Source organism: Setaria viridis, chromosome 4 (genome assembly GCF_005286985.2).
Source record: "Setaria viridis chromosome 4, Setaria_viridis_v4.0, whole genome shotgun sequence".
Taxonomy (NCBI): domain Eukaryota; kingdom Viridiplantae; phylum Streptophyta; class Magnoliopsida; order Poales; family Poaceae; genus Setaria; species Setaria viridis.
This window is the reverse complement of record NC_048266.2, coordinates 22,822,340-22,843,750: the sequence shown is the minus strand read 5'-3', so window position 1 is coordinate 22,843,750 and position 21,411 is coordinate 22,822,340. Positions and strand designations below refer to the sequence as shown.

General features: G+C 45.3%; 1 protein-coding gene across 1 annotated transcript; it reads right to left on the bottom strand.

Annotated features, from left to right (window-relative positions):
* Positions 1-16,328: 16,328 nt before the first annotated feature.
* On the bottom strand, positions 16,329-20,947 carry LOC117854015 (nicotianamine aminotransferase 1). The gene is made up of 7 exons (XM_034736295.1): positions 20,670-20,947; positions 19,667-20,006; positions 19,358-19,576; positions 18,425-18,484; positions 17,169-17,324; positions 17,006-17,099; positions 16,329-16,615 (listed from the first exon to the last, which is right to left on the bottom strand). Exons 1-7 carry the CDS (start codon positions 20,945-20,947, stop codon positions 16,494-16,496), a joined length of 1,269 nt encoding a protein of 422 aa, XP_034592186.1. The 3' UTR covers positions 16,329-16,493.
* Between the last annotated feature and the right edge of the window lie 464 nt (positions 20,948-21,411).

Here is a 21,411-nt window from a genome sequence, read left to right as displayed (position 1 = left end):
ACCTATGCCGCTACGCAGGCTATCACGCGGATACCGATGAAAAGAAGAGGGATAAGTTCCGCAGAGGTTTAAGCCTAGAACTCAAGGAGAGGTTGAACCCAATCAAGGTGGATACCTATAATGAGCTGGTGAATCTGGCCATCTCTCAAGAGGACTGTATACAGGCCCTCAAGGCCGACCAGAAGCGGAAGGCCTCAATTGCATTGCCGAGCCTGCCCGCTCGGAGATTCAGAATGATTTCCCCTCAGGCACCCCACAAGCCACAGCAGTTGGGACGATAGGTTGCTCGCCCTCCACCACCAGCGGCACCTCGTTTCCCCGGTTTCCACCCGCAGGCACCCCGGCCGACCTTATCGTCACCGCCGCGCTCGGTAAATGGTAACCACTGCTTCACCTGCGGCAATGAAGGGCACTTTGCCAAGGACTGCCCCAGAAACAAGAATCAGCGGCCTGGCCAAAACCCCACAGCCAACAGGGGAAGGAATCTCAAGGTGCAGGTTCACTAGGGTCGGCTCAACTACACCAGCCTAACTGAGCTCCCCGAAGGTGGGCTAGTAATGACGGGTACCTTTCTTGTCCATAATCAAACTGTTGTTGTTTTGTTTGATTCAGGAGCATCCCATAGCTTCATTGGGAATAAGACTGGTGAGAGATGTAAGCTGAGCATTGGTCACACAAAAGGTTCATATATGATCTCCACCCGGGAGGGAAAATAGCTTCAGACAAGATAGTTAACCTTGTGCCTATCCAGCTAGGCCAAATTCTTTTTAGGGAAAATCTCATCATCCTCGATCTAGAAGGAATAGATATCATCTTGGGGATGGATTGGATGACCCGACACCAGGTGGTTCTGGACGTATCTGCCCGAGCTCTCCACATAAACTCACCTTTGCATGGCAACTCTACCCTACACTTGACCCACCCTGAGTATGCAACTCCTTGTGCGTACCCTGTAACAGAAGCCCGGATAGAAGACCTTCCTGTTGTCCGTGAGTACCCCGATGTGTTTCTAGATGACTTGCCCGGCATTCCGCCAGATAGGGATATCGAGTTTGCCATTGAACTACAGCCCGGCACCGCCCCAATATCAAAAAGACCCTATCGGATGCCACCCGCCGAGCTGGCCGAGTTGAAAACCCAATTGCATGATCTGTTGGAGAAAGGCTTTATCCGACCCAGCACTTCACCCTGGGTTTGCCCAGTCCTGTTTGTGAAGAAGAAGGATGAAAGTCTACGCATGTGTGTGGACTACCGACCCCTCAATGCGGTGACTATCAAGAACAAGTATCCCCTTCCCCGCATTGATGTTCTGTTTGACTAATTACTAGAGCTAGAGTATTCTCCAAGATTGATCTTTGTTCCGGTTATCACCAAATCAAGATCCGACCCTGTGACATTCTCAAAACTGCTTTCTCCACAAGATATGGACTCTACGAGTACCTGGTTATGTTCTTTGAACTCACCAATGCACCTGCTTATTTCATGTATCTTATGAATTCGGTGTTCATGCCCGAGCTGGACAAGTTCGTGGTGATGTTCATTGATGATATTCTGGTATACTCGAAGAACGAAGAAGAACATGCCAAGCATCTTCATGTGGTTCTGATGAGGACACCACGAGTACATCTACACCAGCAGCACCTCAGGCGCCTCCAGTTGCTCCTCCACCTCAGGCGCCTACAGTTGATCATCCAGTTGGGCCAATCACTCGGGCCCGTGCGAGAGAATTAAACTTCATCATATTGTTAAGGAACGAAGGCCCAGCGGAATAAGAAGATGGCCCAACAAGGGCAGCCCAGGTGGGGTGCCTAGGGTTGGGAGCCGTGGCCCTTCCCCTGGTCGCGCGCGCCACCCTCCTGCCATGGCGCCTCCTCCGGACTCCAGGGGCTGCGCCCCCTTTATTTAGTCGGAGTCCCTTTTGTTTACGACTTGAGTTTTGTTTTACATCTAGCTTTAGCTACTCTCGAACACACGCAAATATGTGCTGTCCTTGTGTGATTCAGAACTCCACCTTCGAGTGATATTTAGATTGCTCGCCTCTTTTTCTTGTTCGTTCTTCGATTGCGGACAGGAATTGATCTTCGTGATCAGGCTGATCTTGCGCTGGCAAGGTTGGTAACCACAGGAAGTTGGTTCAGCGATTGCATTGGCGCTTCGGGTTCGCTCGTCGTAGTCGGATCGTGAGGGTCTACTTCCACCAAGTCGAATTTATCTCCACTCACCGAGAGATCGGGCACTCCGACTCTATCAAGTGGTATCAGCTTTACAGGTTGATCGGTGAGTTTTACCGAGTGTTTTTCCCTTCCTACAGTCCACAAAAACCAAAACAATTTTTTTTTCAGGTTAGATCCTTGTCCCAGCAACCGTTTAGCCTCGCACATTCTTTCAATAAGTGTCTTTGTTGAATTTGTGTGCCTACTCGTTCAATTGTTGCTGGTTACTGGTGTTTAATCTCTTGTTTCTCGTTTTTCTTCTAACCCTAGTTTTTGCCGCTGCTGTTCCACTGCTTGCCAATCCTACCACACCGCGCCCACCGCCCCCCTCGCGACAACCGTGCCGTGCCATCCCACCCCTCCGATCGACCCCTCCCCTGTCCAAAAAAAAAGATAGAAAGCAATCAAAAAAAAGGAAACTGCAAAAAAAGGAAAGAAGCAAAAAAAAATCCAACAGGGAGAAGGAAGGTGATCCGGTTTTGTTTCGGTGGAAACTCCCTTTGCGCGCGCCATGAACCCCCCTGGGTCACGACCCTCCGGGGCAACTCCGCCCCCCCCACGCATACCGCGCCCTTCCCCACGCACCCCGTGCCAGCTTTTCATATCCGTATCTCTCTTTCTTGGTACATTTTTCTGAGGTTCGCCTTACTCTGAGTATCTTTTTTTTACCGGAATACCCCTGTACTTTCGGAAAAAGTGCGTGCCGCAATTTGCTGTTTGAGATCCTCTGTGTTCATATTATCAATTTTTGGGGCACCCTAAAAAAACAGAAAACAAAAGAGGTGCGCCCTCTCCACCTTGGCCGTTTCTTTGCCTCTGTTCTTTCGGTTTCCCTTATTACCAGCAACTCTTGTTACGTGTTTGGCACTATATTTCAACTTTGCATTATTGTTTGATTGTGCTAATCCTTCATTTGAGTGCAGCCTTCCCAAAACTCCACATAGTTCTACGACGAGCAGATTTTGTTTCTCCAGGCAATCGCTCCTCCAATCTTTCACGAGTTCCACCAATTGGTTGCAGTTCACCCCTGTGTGCATGGTAAGAACGGATAAGAATTTGATAACAGCACTAGTGTGAGCGCCTTGTGAGCCGTTGCACCCCTGTTTTGTCGTCGGTTTTGTTCTTGTCTTTGCGCTAACCATGGCAGATGATGTCGACGCGGGGGCTAACCAGCTGCAGGGCATACAGGCACAAGTTGAAGGGCTTGTCACGGACATTCAGATGATTCATGAACGGCTGGACTCGACGATCTCCTCGACGACCGAGCGGTGCGATCAGCTAGACCTTGCACAGACGGCCACTAAGGCCACACTCGACACAGTTGTGGCACGCCTCGATGCATTGCACACAACAGTCACAGAGTTGCAGTAGGGTTATGGTGGTGACTCGGAACAGGACGATGGCGACCGCCGAGGCTGTGCCCGCCGCGTGCCACGCCGTCCCGGTAATGATTCCTTTTCCAAGATTAATTTTAAAATTCCACCTTTTAATGGCAAATATGATCCTGCTGCATATCTTGATTGGGAATTAGAAGTTGAACAGAAATTTTCATGCCATGATATTCTTGCTAATTCTCAAGTTAAAGCTGCTATTAGTGAATTTACTAATTTTGCTTTAATTTGGTGGCGTGAATATAAACACAAACATCCCAATACCATTCCAGCCACTTGGGATCAATTAAAAGCTGCTATGCGCCACAGATTTGTGCCTTCTTATTATGCCTGCGATTTGCTTAATAAAATGCAACGTTTTCAGCAAGGTTCCAAATCTGTTGAGGAATATTTCCAGGAATTACAAATAGGCATGATTCGTTGTGGGTTATTGGAGGAAAACGACGCTGCTATGGCACGTTTTCGTGGTAGTTTGAACCGTGAAATTCAGGATATACTTGATTATAAGGACTACACAGATATGACAACATTATTTGAATATGCTTGCAAAGCTGAACGTGAAGTGCAGGGACGCCGCTCGAAGACATATTCTAACTCTTTTTCAGGTAGAAGCTCGACATCCAACTCCGCACCTGCTCTCCCTGCGCCACCCACGCCCAACACTACACCGCGCGAGAGAACGGCCAAACCTGCAAGCGCTGCCCCTTCCACAGGCGCCGCCCCCCCCCACAGGCCGTACACAGGATATTCAGTGTCATCGTTGCAAAGGATTTGGCCACGTGTTTCGGTACTGTCCGAACAAGCGCACTTTGCTTCTTCGTGACGATGGTGAGTACTCTTCCGCTAGTGATTCTGAAGATACTCGACATGCGATGCTTGCCACTGACCATGCAACTATGGAGGTACATGTCAACCCGGGCGACGCCGATAGGTATGAAAGTCTTGTTGTGCAGCGTGTTCTTAGTACATAGGTCGCCTCGTCCGAGAAGAATCAGCGACACACTCTTTTCCATACCAAGGGCGTTGTGCAGGAGCGGTCGATTCGCATCATCATCGACAGCGGCAGCTGCAACAAATTAGCGAGTACCACGCTGGTTGAAAAGTTGTCTTTACCCACTCGTAAGCATCCAAATCCATATCACATTCAATGGCTTAATGATGGTGGGAAAATTAGAATTACTCGATCAGTCCGTGTTCCTTTCTCCATGGGTGCTTATTCTGATTTTGTCGATTGTGATGTTATTCCCATGGAAGCATGCTCTCTGTTACTTGGGCGACCTTGGCAATATGATATTGATAGCTTACATCATGGTCGTTCAAATCACTATTCTTTCATGTTTAAGGGTCAGAAAATAATTATACATCCAATGACACCTGAACAAATTCTTAAAGATGATCTTGCTAAAGCTGCTAAAACTGCTAAACAACTTGAACCATCGACATCTGTTAATTCTGAAATCAAGTTGAATGCTCCTGTTTTGCTTGCTACACGTGCTGATCTTGATGAGTTACGCGATGCTCCTTTGCCATGCTATGCCCTTATATGCTCTAGTGTGCTCGTTTCACTTGATGATGCACCATCTTTGGATATTCCCCCTGCGGTTGCTAACATTTTGCAGGAGTACGCTGATGTCTTTCCAAAAGATTTGCCACCGAGACTCCCACCACTTCGTGGCATTGAGCACCAGATTGACCTCATTCCCGGCGCACAGCTTCCGAACCGTGCACCGTACCATACAAATCCGGATGAGACGAAAGAAATCCAGTGCCAGGTACAGGCTTTGCTTGACAAGGGTTATATTCGTGAGTCTCTTAGCCCTTGCTCCGTTCCCGTGTTACTTGTTCCCAAAAAAGATGGCTCATGGCGTATGTGAGTAGACTGTCGTGCTATTAATAACATTACCATTCGCTACCGATACCCTATACCACGCCTTGATGATATGCTAGATGAGCTTAGTGGTGCCATTATTTTTACTAAGATTGATTTGCGTAGTGGCTACCATCAGATTCGCATGAAATTAGGTGATGAATGGAAAACGTCTTTTAAAATGAAATTTGGGTTATATGAATGGTTGGTTATGCCGTTTGGTTTGACAAATGCTCCCAGCACATTTATGCGTTTGATGAATGAAGTTCTGAGGCCCTTCATAGGATTGTTTGTAGTTGTCTATTTTGATGATATCCTCATTTACAGCAAGTCTATGGAAGAGCATTTAGATCATTTGCGTGCTGTTTTTGATGCGTTGCGTGCGGCCCATTTGTTTGCTAACCTCGAACAATGCATGTTTTGCACACAACGTGTCTCGTTTCTTGGCTATGTTGTTACTCCACAGGGCATTGAGGTGGATAGCAGCAAGATCGATGCCATTCGGGCGTGGCCTACACCGACGACGGTCACACAAATTCGAAGCTTTCTTGGCCTTGCAGGTTTCTACCGCCGGTTTGTTCATGATTTTAGCTCCATTGCAGCGCCTCTACATGAGCTTACAAAGAAGGATGTATGTTCCCTTTGCTTGGAGTGATTCGCAAGAGGTTGCGTTCAACACCTTGAAAGATAAGTTAACCAATGCTCCTCTCTTGCAGTTGCCTAATTTTACTAAAGTGTTTGAGCTTGAATGCGATGCTAGCGGTATTGGGCTAGGTGTTGTTTTGTTACAAGAAGGAAAACCGGTTGCCTACAATAGCGAGAAATTAAGTGGTGCTAGCTTGAATTATTCTACTTATGATAAGGAGCTTTATGCTTTAGTGCGCACTTTGCATACTTGGCAGCACTACCTTTGGCATCACGAGTTTATAATTCATTCTGATCATGAGGCTTTAAAACATATTCGTACCCAAACAAACCTGAACCGTCGTCAAGCTAAATGGGTAGAATTCATTGAGTCTTTCACTTACATTATTAAACACAAGAGCGGGAAGGAAAATGTCATTGCTGATGCTTTGTCTCGTCGCTATACCATGCTGTCACAGTTAGATTTTAAAATCTTTGGCTTGCAAACTGTGAAGGATCAATATGTGGACGATGCTGATTTTAAAGATGCTTTCGCCCATTGTATTCATGGCAAACCATGGGGCAAATTTCACATACAGGACGGGTTCCTGTTTCGCGCTAACAAGCTGTGTGTTCCAGCTAGCTCGGTTCGTCGTTTGTTGTTACACGAAGTGCATGGAGGCGGTCTCATGGGGCACTTTGGCGTCTACAAGATGCATGAAGTGCTGGCTGCCCACTTCTTTTGGCCCCGGATGCACGTTGATGTTGAGCGCCTTGTTGCACGCTGCACTACTTGCCAGAAAGCTAAGTCACGATTGAACAACCATGGTTTGTACATGCCTTTGCCTGTTCCTACTTCCCCTTGGCTTGATATTTCTATGGACTTTGTTTTGGGATTGCCTAGAACTAAGAAGGGGAGGGACAGTATTTTTGTGGTTGTTGATTGTTTCTCCAAAATGGCTCATTTTATACCTTGTCATAAGACTGATGATGCTAGCAATGTTGTTGAATTGTTCTTTCGCGAGATTATTCGTTTGCATGGTATTCCAAATACAATAGTCTCTGATCGTGATGCTAAGTTTCTCAGTCATTTTTGGAGATCACTGTGGAATAAAATGGGAACTAAATTGCTGTTTAGCACCACTTGTCACCCTCAGACTGATGGACAAACTGAGGTGGTTAATCGAACCTTGTCCACCATGCTTAGAGCTGTTTTAGATAAACACTTGAAACGTTGGGAAGATTGCTTGCCTTATGTTGAGTTTGCTTATAATCATGCAACACATTCTTCTACAAAGATGTGTCCCTTTCGGGTTGTTTATGGTTATATTCCTCGGGCGCCTATTGATTTGTTTGCGCTTGATGCTGAGGACGCCCCACACATAGATGTCGCTGCGCATGTTGATCAAATGATTAGCTTGCATGAGCAAATTCAACAAAACATTGCTGCTGCTAATGCTAAATATCAGGTTGCGGGTAGTAAAGGGAGAAAACATGTTACTTTTGAACTGGGTGATCTGGTTTGGTTGCATTTGAGAAAGGATCGTTTTTCTACTTTACGTCGTTCTAAATTGATGCCACGTGCTGCTGGTCCTTTTAAAGTGCTAACCAAGATTAATGATAATGCTTATATCCTTGACCTGCCTGCGGAGTTTGGTGTTTCCACGAGTTTTAATGTTGCAGATTTGAAACCGTATGCGGGCGAAGATGAGGAGTTGCCGTCGAGGATGACTTCAGTTCAAGAAGGGGAGGATGATGAGGACACCACGAGTACATCTACACCAGCAGCACCTCATGCGCCTCCAGTTGCTCCTCCACCTCAGGCGCCTACAGTTGATCATCCAGTTGGGCCAATCACTCGGGCCCGTGCGAGAGAATTAAACTTCATCATACTGTTAAGGACGAAGGCCCAGCGGAATAAGAAGATGGCCCAACAAGGGCAGCCCAGGTGGGGCGCCTAGGGTTGGGAGCCGCGGCCCTTCCCCTGGTCGCGCGCGCCACCCTCCTGCCGTGGTGCCTCCTCCGGACTCCAGGGGCTGCGCCCCCTTTATTTAGTCGGAGTCCCTTTTATTTAGATTGCTCGCCTCTTTTTCTTGTTCGTTCTTCGATTGCGGACAGGAATTGATCTTCGTGATCAGGCTGATCTTGCGCTGGCAAGGTTGGTAACCACAGGAAGTTGGTTCAGCGATTGCATTGGCGCTTCGGGTTCGCTCGTCGTAGTCGGATCGTGAGGGTCTACTTCCACCAAGTCGAATTTATCTCCACTCACCGAAAGATCGGGCACTCCGACTCTATCAGGTTCTTCAGCGGTTGAGAGATCATCAGCTTTATGCCAAGTTCTCCAAGTGTGAATTCTGGTTGGAGAGTGTCAATTTCTTGGGACACACAATCTCTCGGAATGGCATAGCAGTGGACCCCAGCAAGGTACAGGAGGTCATGGATTGGAAGCCACCCACTTCGGTTCAGCAAATCCGCAGTTTACTTGGACTAGCAGGCTACTATCGGCGTTTCATTCTGGATTTCTCAAAGATAGATAAGCTGATGACCGAGCTACTAAAAAAGGAAGTCAAGTTTGTGTGGAGCCACAAGTGCGAAGAAGCTTTCCACACCTTGAAACACCTGCTCACTTCTACCCCAGTTTTAGCTCAACCCGACCCTTCCAGGCCATTTGACGTGTACTGTGACGCCTCTGGCACTGGACTTGGGTGTGTTCTTATGCAACACAACTGAGTCATTGCCTATGCCTCGCGGGCGTTGCGACCGCATGAGCTGAAGTATCCGACCCATGATCTTGAGTTAGCAGTAGTGATTCATGCCTTAAAGATATGGAGACACTATCTGATGGGCACCCACTGCAACATCTACACCGATCACAAGAGCCTCAAGTACATCTTCACTCAAGCCGACCTCAACATGCGCCAAAGAAGATGGTTGGAGTTGATTAAGGATTATGATTTGGATGTACATTATCACCCCGGCAAGGCCAACGTAGTAGCAAACGCTCTCAGTCGCAAGACCCATTGCAATTGCTTGTCGGTAATCAACTTCACAGAAACTCTGTGTCATGAGATGGGAAAACTTAGTTTGGAGATTATTTCCCATGGAACCCTCGGTCATATTTCCCTTGAGTCTTCTTTGAAGGACCCAATTGGGACGGCACAGTTAGAGGACGAGGAAATAAAGCGAATTAAAAGGAAGATTTCATGGAAGGATGAAGGGTACAAGCAATTTCGACAAGATGAGAATGGGAGAGTGTATTATGGAAATCGACGTCTTGTCCCATCCGACCCCACTCTTAAGAAGCAACTCCTAGATGAAGCTCATCTCTCCAAGTTCTCCATCCATCCTGGCAGCAATAAGATGTATCATGATCTTCGTTAAACTTTTTGGTGGAGTGGAATGAAGCCAGAAATTGCACGCTATGTCTCGGGATGTGACACCTGCCAGCGTGTCAAGGCCAGCCATTTGAAGGTAGCAGGTACCCTGCAGCCGCTACCTATCCCATCCTGGAAATGGGAAGACATCAGCATGGATTTCATTGTTGGACTGCCCCCTACATCGCAGCGACATGACTCCATTTGGGTTATCATGGACCGCCTCACCAAGTCTGCTCACTTTCTTCCTATTCACACCACCTACCCGGCCAAGAAATATGCAGAGCTGTATCTTGACCGCATTGTTTCTCTGCACGGTGTGCCTAGGACGATCATATCTGATCGAGGAGTTCAGTTTGTAGCGCATTTTTGGGAACAACTACAAGCATCACTTGGCACCAAGCTCATTCGCAGCTCGACCTATCACCCGCAAACCGATGGTCAGACCAAGAGAGTAAATCAGATCCTTGAAGACATGCTACGAGCTTGTGTCATCCATTATGACAAGAATTGGGATAAGTTCTTACCATTGGCAGAATTCTCCTGCAACAACAGCTACCAGGCTAGCTTGAAGATGGCACCGTTTGAAGCCTTATATGGTCAGAGGTGTCGGACGCCATTGAGTTGGTCACAAGTTGGAGAAAGACAAACCTACGGTCCTGATCTAGTAGTAGAAGCCAAAGCACAAGTTAAGGTGATTCAGGCAAATCTCAAGGCAGCCCAATCTCAACAAAAGAGTTACTCCGACAAGAGAAGGAGACCCCTGCGGTTTAACCTTGGTGATCACGTGTATCTTCGAGTCTCCCCGACCGAAGGAGTGCAACGATTCGGAGTAAAAGGGAAATTGGCTCCCCGTTACATTGGCCCTTATGAGATTGTGGAAATTTGTGGACCCGTTGCTTACTGGATCCAACTACCAAAACAGCTTTCGGCCATTCATGATGTTTTCCATGTATCCCAACTGAAGAAATGTGTCCAAGTCCCAACTGAGGTCTTGGAACAGGAGCAACTTCAAATCGAGCCTGACCTGACTTACGCTGAGTACCTAGCCAAAGTCCTCGACCGTAAGGAAAGACACACCCGACGGCAAGTTGTAAAAATGTACAAGATACTATGGAACAACCACACGGAGGAGGAAGCAACCTGGGAAACAGAGGAGTATCTGAACAAGCACTTCAGAGGTTTTCTTTTCAGCCAAGAAGGTAAGAACCGCACACCCCCACTGGTTGCCCTTACACCCGAATCTCGGGATGAGATTATTTTTAAGGGGGGTAGGCTGTAACGACCTTAGTTAATCAGCCGAGTTAATCTCAAGACTAATCCCAAGTCTGCAGTTTTCATCGGTCCGACCCCTAAAAAAACCCAACAAAATCGCACCGACCCAGCAAGCAGCAGCTCTTCCCTAAGTCCCGAAACCGGTGTTCCTCCACAATCTTAGAGCTGCGGGAGAGCCAGAGACTGGATGGTGGACCCACAACCAGATTCCCCAGATCTCTCGAGTTAAACACGCCAGAGCCAGCGTGCGCCCCGCTTCAGAGCCTCTCCGCCGCGTGGCTCGACCTCCCTGACGAGCGCCGCCTCGCCTACTCGCCAGCCGCGACAAGAAAGATCAGCGCACCCCTTCACAATCGCGTGCGGAAGCCCTTGCAGCCCTTTCTGCCTCGCCTCGTCTCGCTCGCACCCTCGCCGGTCGCGCCAAGGCGCCCTGTCGCCGCCGCGACAGAGGATTTGCTGCAGCCGCGCCAGACCGCCTCGAATCCCACACCCATCACCTCGCCCGGATCCCCAGCCGCGCGCCCCGATGCCTTCCAGCTTTTGCGTCTTCCCCACAGTCACGCTGCCCACGCGCGCACTCCACGACGATACCGCCCTCGCCAACCACGGCTCCGGCAGAGACAGCTCTTTTTTCCGCCTCGCCAGTAACGTGCCCCGGCAAGCCGTTGTTCTGCGCTCGCTCGTGCCGCCGCTCGCCCTGTCACCTCGCCTGTTGCGACCTCGCTTGCAGTGCCTTCCTTCCTGTCACACGCCAGTCAAGTCGCCACCCACAATCCGCCGCTTGACGCAACCAGACCCTGCTCGCCCTCGCCAACTCTTAATCCCGTCAAAACCGCGCCTGCGCCGGCTGTGTCTCCAGTGCCCAATGACCAAAGACCCTGTCCCCAAAGCTCTGCTTCGCCGGCCAATGGAGGCACCGCCCAATCGCCGCCAAGGCAGAGCACTCCATCCTTTTCAACCCGATCTTCACGCTGCTCAAACTCTCTCTCTCTTCCGTGTGGCTATAAAAAGGAGTACCAGAGCCCCTACCGGAGTTTCCTTCGCCATCGCTGCTTCGCCGCGCCATACTCTGCTCGCACTTGAGCACTGCCGCTTAAGCTCTTGAGGAAGTTCCCCTCTCCACTCAAACCCGCTTCTCCCAACCCACCAGCCGCCTGTTTCCTCCGCACGTTGCTAGGGCTTGCTTGCTGTCCACAAGAAGCACCGCCGTCGCCGGAACACCATCGAACCTCGCCGCCGTCCAAGCCTTAGCGCCTTAGTCTTTCCGCCTAAGTCTGTTCCTTCCCGATCCCAAGACTTCACCAGTAGGCCTAAAGGTAAGCTGCTGACCCTCTTCCCGGTTCGCCCGACCCCTTTTTCCATCTTGCCCGACCCTATCTGTTTCGCCGACCCTTATCCGCCTCGCCAGAGGGCTCGGCTGTATCTTTTTCCTTTGACCCGAGGGTATCTGTGTAAAATTTTGGGGACTTCTCTGTGTTAAGTCTGAGGACCCCAGTACAGTTATTCCTTAGGTCTAAGGGTCAGATCATAAGTTTCTCCCAATCCGACCCTTTTGTCCTGTTCTCCACCAACTGAAGTTTCGACTTCCCCCACCTTTCCTGTAGCTTTGCTACAAGTGTCTGAGCTAAAATATGCAAGTGTTGTTGAAATAACCATCTAAATGTTTAACCCCTGCATTGCACTTTCGTGTAAAGCTAAATCTCACCGATGGCACATACGAACTACATCCGACGCCAGAAGATGGAGCAGTAGCTGAGCTGCCGACCGCAGGAGCTGAAGCAGAACCCATAGAGGACGAGTTCGCCTCCACCCCGCTCGAAGGCAAGCCCCGGAGCATGAACCCAACTTTATAAACTTGCACATGCCTTCCTTCGTATGTATGTGCATTTATGTTATAGGAGTTGTTTGAAACCATAGATGCATGACTTAGTTTCCTTGACCTGAACACTAGTCTGTTGAGTCCGAGTAGTTGCAATGCTTAATAGGGCTCGGTAGAAGTCGAGTGATTTCCTGTCACTCGCGAGTTATAGGAGTTGGTTGTTCTTCTTCTGGTTACAACTATAAGGATGATGGACGGGGCAGGGCTTGGTGAACTCTTTTGGTGGTCGGTAGATCGCCCCGTCTGTTTACTTGAATCTGTTTAAGGTCCGATAGTGATGGTGTTCATGATCAAGTGTTTGAAAGTAGTAATATCATACCCATTATGGGATGGGGAAGCCTAGTACCTGATTGAACCTGGACGTGAGCGGTTCGATCCACTGTCTCTGGAACAGAGTTTCCCCTGCGGCCGTATGTGGTGGCAAGTGTGGTCACGGAACGGCAGAGACCGGGTCTGTGGAACCTTGCACCAAGAGAGGTGGGCCCGACACGGATCAGGGAATTGATGGGGACGGCCAACACAGGAAGCGACCCTCGGTGGTGCGCGGATGTCGTGAGGTTAGGTTCGCCATGCATGGTTAAGGAACTCGAATCGATTCGTCTGCCTCTCACAGTTTGAGACTGCTTGATCGCTATGCTACACTGAGTAAAGATGGAACATGATGGTGAGATGAACTTGATGTTAAGCTTATGCACATAATGTTTGGATCTGGGTTTGCTTAGCATAAGTTGCAAAAGTAGTCTGGTTAATGAACTGAGAACTGGAGCTAAAACATTGAAAGTAAGAACCTACTATAGTTGCTTTTGGCAAACAAAACCCCTCAGCCAAAGAGACTTGCATGTCTAGAAGTGGTGGAGTAGTTTTCCCACCGGTCAGTTAAGTCTTGTTGAGCTTAGAAGCTCAGCCTTGTTGCGGCATCTCTTTTCAGGTGAAGTTGAAGCTTCCGAGTGTGCTGGTGTTGGCACTTGGCCTCCCCAGCTGCCTCCTGGGTGGACGGTCGAGTGGGATCCATCCTCGGATGGCGAGGAGCCGGATCGTTGATGTCCTGATCGGTCTCATCAGGGACATCCGACCCCGGCGCTAGCTTCCGCTGTTTTATCTTTCCGCTGCTTTTGAACCTTGTAAAACTCTGATTTTGAACCAGTGTATAATAAATCGTTGGACTAATTATTTGATCTGTTGTATTCTCTGGAACCACTCACCTTCGTGTGAGCTATGCTAACTCAGTCCTGTCTAAGTGGTTTTATCAGATGAAATCCGACGGATCGTCAAGTTAACTTGATTAAAGTATGGGATTCGTATGTCAGGCGACTCAACCGTGCTTTAGCTATGTTAATCCGAGGTGTTCCGCCACAATATGATTCATAGTTGATGCATTTCTTCTTTGGTCGTGCAGAGATAGATTGAAATTTCATTAGATATTTTTGGTCCTTTCTTTCTAGGCTATGTTGTGTGCTTTTCTGCCTCCAGCAATGAAACAGTAGTATGCAATGTTGGTTGGAAATGCAAAGACCATGATTCGATTGGAATATTCGATCATCCTAGATAATGAAGTAAACACAGAAAGAATGAAATGTAATCTATTTTTCATTGTCTTCCAGCGTGTACATCTCGTCGGCATTGCTAGCTTTGTATCCTGGACTTCCTTTCACTTTGTTCCACGCATAGTTAACCAATGTGACAGCTAGCTTGAGCCTGAAATTAGTCATATCCTTCTGTGCATAACAAATACAAATGCCTGTTAGCTGTAGTGTAACATGGGGCATAGATTGGGTTGCTGAATTTGTGTTGTTCAACTTACCTATGTGAATAAGGAAGATAATTTGTTTCCGGTCCAAAGCTCCATGAATTTCACCGTGAATAGTCCACACGATGTGCTGCGAGATTATTTGGTATTTACACAAGTTAGGAAGTACTAATTATGGGAACCCGAGTATATTGAGAAGTGTTGTTGTGCATTGTACTTGTCAATCTGAATTTTCTTTTTGATGCATTCAATGACCAGCCATTCTTTGACTTGGGTGTCCTTCCACCTATATGCTGTGATCAATTGCAGGTCTACAAGGCGATTCGTACGGTTCTGCAACCCTTGCAACTGAGTTCAATACAATTATCAGTGGTTGAGGTAATCATGTATAATTTGTTATTAAGTAGTCGGTACTAATATTAGTGTGTAACCAGTTGATGTAGTTGTTGCCGGCGAGTGGCAGTCCCCTTGGAGTCAAGTACCTGAATGACACCCTTACGACCATTGATGACCGCCAAATACCAATGACAATCTTTAATGTTGAGTGGAAAGAAGACCTGAAAAATGTGTTTCGTTAGATGTTTGCCTACGCCAAATCAACCTTATATAGCTGTAATAGGATGCAAGCTGTACCATGTCGCGATATAAACGGAAGTTGCCTTCTTCATTATTTCGTAATGAAGCGATGATATCCCCACATATCATGTTGGCATTGTAAGTTGTCTCTAGATAGGCATATCCATCTTCCCTTCCGTTGATACTAGGTTGTGCTTTTAGTATTCGGATGTAAGCATTCATAACCTTTACTTGCAAGTTAAACATATTTAGATTGTAATGTTGAAATAGAACCTTTTTATGTAGAGATACACTTACCGAATCATTCAGGTTTGCCTATATGTGTGTCCGTCGCCTCGAGTATGACATTTGTAGGTTGTACCACTCCCCTTGATTCCTGCAAGTTCAGAACGGCTCCAAATGATGGTAGTCGAGCTCGGAACTGAATGAAGGTATATGCCAAATAATATGGTAATAGACTTACACGTTATTCTTGTATTATATCATCGCGGCCGCCCCAGTGCAACCCTAGCAACCGATTGGAAATGAGGAGCCCTAGCGACCGATTGGAAGTGAGAAGGGGAATAAAAAGGAAAGAAGATGCTAATTAAGAAATATTTGATCTATTTCAACAATGCTATTTTACATCTTTCCAATTATACCCTATACTACCCATACTACTCATGCATGCTACCTATACTATAGCTTAAAGTTTTAGTAATATACAATTAATCTCAACCGTTGGATCCTTGCATATGAGTACTTTTCGAACAATAGTATAATGGTTGATTTTGAAATTGTCAATACATGAAGCAGTAGCTAGATCATCTTAGCTACTGCTTCATGTATTGACAATTTCAAAATCAACCATTGTAATAGCCAGACAACTTCAGTAAATTGAGTGTTTATTTTTCTTTGGGATTGCTGGAAAACAGCTTCCGGTAAAACAATGGTCTTTTCAGGTGTTTAGAAGCTGCATGTTGCTCGATGTTCCGCTCAGAGTTGATTCATGGTGCATGGTTGTTCATGTCGGTAGTCAATGTCCAAGAGAAGCCACCTTTCCATTCTAATATCTAATAGATTCCATCTGCAATTGACAAAATGGTTTGTACTGCTTACCAAAATGCAATGGTTGCATGTCTTTATTTCAACAAACGTTACTCATTCATAGTGGTGTGAAAATCACTATAACTCTTTTGTGTGCTCAACGTTTGAGTTGTTGTCCTGGAATGAAATCCTTTGTTCTGTTTTCTATGTCTGGCTGTCAGCAGATTGGTTTTTATCCCAAAAGATATTGTGATGAAGGAGGGAGGCGTTCATAAATATTATTGCGTACTTTTTTCTGTATCACATGTATCTTAATCATTACTCTTCCAATGGAATGATTAATGTACCAGCAAATGTTCATTTCTATTTTTCAAGTTAAACCATACTTACAGTAAAAATATGAAGTGTGACAAGACAACAACCCATCGTCTCTATATAGCTGCAAAATACCTTCACGTCTACGCTCATTTATTTATTTCCACGCGCCTGCTATACTAGCACGGCGGAGCGCGCCAATCAACCTAGTTGACCTGTGACTCATGCCTCTGGCAAAAGGACTTAAACCTTCCAAGGCCTTGCTTCAGTTTTGGTGGTTCCGAAGCAAAGGTGATGCGCAACCAGTTTTCCATGCCTAAGGCAGTCCCTGCAAAATCAGTCAGAATTTCTTGTTAGTGTTTGGGGTGCACATATAGTACAGAACGGTGCACTTGCCTTTTTTTTTAGTTAAAAATGAGAGTATGTCATTTTGGAGCCTCTCTCAAATAAATTAATGCCAGTCATTTTACGCATACTTTTTGCTAGCAGTGCTCTACCACCAGTCAGTTACATAGGCCTATAATGTGCTGATTAGGCTATATATAACCACTAAAAGCAGATGGTTAGTGATCAATCAAGTACTGATTGTCATTCTTTTTATAACATTCTCTGATGAGTGGCATAAATATGCAGCTCTACAGTCTACACAATATATGCTGCAAATATGCATGTATTTGATGTTTGATGTAGAAAAACTATTAGCCCTTCTACCACATACCAGGCAATACAATGACTGATTCCTCCTTTGCCAACTTTCTGCAGAAATCCAAGTCGTCACTAATGTCGGACAACCGTGATATCTCTAGTTTCACCTGCAGAATAGGTTGTCAGAAGCCTAGTTTCTTTCAAGCAATGTAAAAAGTATGTTCTGTTTGTCTTACCATCATAAAAAATGACCCCTCTGGTTTCCGGGGACAGGTAATACACTTGATTTCCTTTATTTCGTTGTAGCATATTTCTGCGGCCTCCTTTAACAACTTGATAATCTTGCTAAAGAATTCATCATTTGTTTTCTTCATAATATGAGGAATAGCTCCCTGATGAATTGATGAAAAAATTTAATTTTTAACCTGTTATAAACTAACTATTTTTAAAATAATCACCTGATATGTTTGTAAATAATATTTTTTTGCCACGCTAACAAGTATTGCTTGGCAGGACAACACTACAACGTCATACATTACACAAGGCTCCTTGTCACACCATCCAAGGCCTAGCAGGTAGTGTACTACGTCATATTTTATTGTGAGGCATGACCAAAGGGGTGAAATATAATTTTCATAATATTAATTTATAATGGGTAAATCTTCCACACAACATAGACAATGAAATATTTTCAATACATCGAAATAATCATGCCAATACTATACACACCACAGTGACTACTGAAACCTACAGAAAAGGGTTCATAAGAATGCTTTAGTCAGAATATGAACTTGCTGAAGAAGTAAAACCTGGGCACAGAATTCAGATGCCTAAGGCATCAAGCCAAGAATGGAAATCGAAAAATAAGTTGAGATGTCAGTGGCAGATATACAAATTTGTTCTGGTAACTTAGCAGAAACTTGGTAAGTAAGCCGTTTAGAAGAAGAAAGCACCCAACTTTGAGCAGAATTGGACCTAAACCTTGTCAATTGGGGTGCACACTCGCACCACACTGATCTAAGCTCAGTTCCTAAAAGAAAGTTTAGTACAATGCAACAAATTTCTGTGGAAGCTTCTCTTTTTCCTTGCCAAAGTATGATGAGCCCACATTTGTGTAGGCCAGATTGACTACCAAAGTTGGTAAAATGTAGGAAACAGCATGTGACTGTGATAGATGTAACAAAGTAATAAGAAAGTCAGGTGCATACAATTATACTAGTCATGAACCAAACGGTGGCCTAAAATCGTCAAATTCGCTTGACACAAGTCTGAAGAAGTGAAATAAAAACAAAACCCCTCTAAAAAGATTCTAAGAAGAGATAAATGATAAAATAAAAAATTCTTAGTATAGTCTTGCTGTTTCAAAATAAAAAAAAATTCCGGTCTACCAACTTGCATATCTATAGAATATATTGCTAGAGCCAAGCAACAGAAAAAACAGCTCTCTCAAGATCATCTAGCTGAATTCAATATTGGTAACCCAAAGACTAACCAGAACAAATGTTGCAGGATCTCCTGTTAGCATTCTGAAGCTTCTCAGTGAATTAGAAACCTAGAATTACAGTTCAATTTAGTACAAATAGTTAGCAAAGATATTCCTTGAGTCACATGGAAACAACAATATCACAAAGAAAATTAATTCTAGGAACAACACAAAAGCTTCTGCGCAGATAAGCTTGCGCTATCTCCAAAATAGGCATGTTACTGACACATCAACCACTGTCAACACAATATGTATCCACAACCGAAAAATGGGGTAAGACAACTACACTAAGAGCTCTTGGGGTTTTATTTTTACCATATTGCCAACCACTAACATGATAGATATGATCTTTTCTAACTCTGGCTTGCAACTCCCTCATGCCTCTACTGTAAGCATGTCTTTGAGTTATCTTTGAGCCTTTTTGTAACTATCTCAACATGTGCAGTGATTTGCATAAAGAAATTTTGCCACGGCATACATATGTGCAATCCTTTGCTCATCTGTGGTGTTGAATGCATCTAATAACCTATATCTGTAATCGTCGTTGCATCCAAAGTATTGAATATATCTAAACAATTCAAATTATAAAACATACAAATGTGCAATTCTTTACACATCTATATGTAGAATATATCTTTTAACATATATCTGAATCCTTGCTGCATTCAAAATATTGAATATATCTGAACAATTAAGGTTCCTTTTCACATAGGGAAACTAATTACAATGGTAACTTCTAGATCAGAAGAACAAGCAGAGTAGACTAAGAGGTCCTCACAACTCACATCTCACGTTCCAGTAGCAAATAAATGTCATATGAAAAATATGAATTCTCTAAACACAGAAACCTGAACTGAAAAATAACTGTACCACGTCAGGCCACCAGTGCCACTGACAAAGTTTTAAGACAAAAAAGATGCATAAATGATTGTGAAAAATCACCTTGGTTTCTTTCAGAATACATTTTGGGTCACAAATTGCTATCCAGCCAAATCTCCAGCCAGGTACAGCCCATCTCTTTGATATAGCTCCAAGAGTGAGTATTGGAACAGTCTCCCCAAAAACACCCATTGGCACAAAAGGAGTGCTACCATAGACAAGGTTCCCATAGACCTCATCTGAGATGACTAACATACCGAGCTTGTTTGCTGTATCTGCAATCTAAGTCAGATACAGGCACATAATAAGCATAATTACACGAATAATGTAAGGCTACCTAGCAACCAGCATTGTATAAAACACCTTACTAACCTTGGACAAATGCTCATAGTTATACACAGAGCCACAAGGGTTATTGGGATTAATAATCAGTATTGCAACAGTATTCTCATCTGCAAGAGCTTCAACAGCTTCCAAGTCAACTTCCCAACCTCTCTCCGGAACAAGATCATAATGACGTACTTCCATGTTATGAATCACAGCGTGCGCTTCATGTTTTGGGTAACCAGGCCTTGGGAGAAATATATTGACACCTGGTTGGCCAAAAACAGACATCACAGTCTCGATTGCTTGGGTGCATCCAGAAGTGAGCAGAACATCATCAGGGGAAAGCTTGTAAGGGAGACCACACGATAGGTACTCTGCAACAGCTCTGGATTTAAGCAAAAAGTAAGTATTGACAAAAGAAATATGTCTTACGTGTACATACAAGATTTAACAAATTATTATATGTAGATGAAGAATTCAGTATGCTGTTATGAGACAATACGTTTCTCATGAACTGGTTCATATGTGTGAACAAGGTGGACAAGGAACCAAGACAGCAGCAACTCTTATGAAAATTATATGTGCAGATTGTTTCTCAGAACGTATTTTGTAAGATTATAATTTAGTAGATTTTACAAATATGTTGAAATAAATGCTAGTGGTTATTAAAGCTGCCCTCATGAGGACCCTGTTAATGTAACTGCTGGATACATCTTTGCTGTTTTCCAAGCTCATACAGTGTGGCGCCCAAAAACAATATATTATACCGATATTTGTAGTCATTACTCATTAGTGGCACATTGCTTAGAGCATTGGCATAGTCTACACAATGATACTTGGACCAGTAATTTCTATAAGAATATGGCATTTCACATAATGATGATTAAATATTACATGAATGTAATGAATCTAGCAAAAGCTATAATACACTATCAATCTATGTAATTCTTTTATATATATATATATATATATTTTGGAGACATTCAAGCGCCATTATAGCTCCAAGACTGTAACAGTAGCGAGACGAACAAGGGGGATGAGCACTGACCGGCAAGCTGAGAGTTTTGTGTCGCGGGATGGGTAGCCGTCGAACTGACTGGAGCGGAGGACGGTGGCGACGGCCTCCACCGCCTCGGGAGCGGTGCGGTAAGAGGGGGCCGAGGAGGGGTCCCCGATGCTGAGCGGGATCACGGGCCGCGGGCCGCGCTCGTCCAGGCAGCCGTGGATGTCAAGGAGGTACGGCTGTACGCTCCACTCCCCGGCTGCCGCGACGGCCGGGTTCAGCGACACGAAGAGCCATCTCCTGCTGCTCCGGTCACCCTCCATCGCTCCGCGGCAGGTAGACTGGATCTGGATGAGTGATTTGTCTGATTGATCGAGTTGTTAATGCAAGCTTGGCCAATGTGTCACTTTGTTTGGAAGCTTTGCTTCTGTGTTAGCTCGGAAATCCAATTCGTCTAGAGATCGTGTTTGACTGGCAACGAGTGTCGACAGTCGAGTGAGAGTGTTTGACTCGCAACGAGCGATGAATTGACCGGCCGCCTTTTCCCTCAAGTTTACTGCGACGTGTATGCCCACGTTTCCTTTTCTTTCTTATTCTTATTTCCTGGGTCCAACAGTCTTCCTTTTAACTTTCCCGATAAGTATTAAGACAACCCAATAATTCACTATAATTCTTCTTAAATAAAGGAGTAGTTGTGACTCTTCCAATACAATAGTTGGATTGGGATGAGATTATTGGAAGACTATAAAGCAACTCTCCCGATAACGGTAAAAGTGATATTGAGATA

Coding starts and splice junctions, on each gene's coding strand:
- LOC117854015 (XM_034736295.1), bottom strand. CDS start 20,947: ATGGAGGGTGACCGGAGCAGCAGGAGATGGCTCTTCGTGTCGCTGAAC. Junction 19,577..19,666: donor ACTATGAGCATTTGTCCAAG/GTTAGTAAGGTG, acceptor TATCTGACTTAG/ATTGCAGATACAGCAAACAA. Junction 16,616..17,005: donor ATCAGTCATTGTATTGCCTG/GTATGTGGTAGA, acceptor CTGATTTTGCAG/GGACTGCCTTAGGCATGGAA.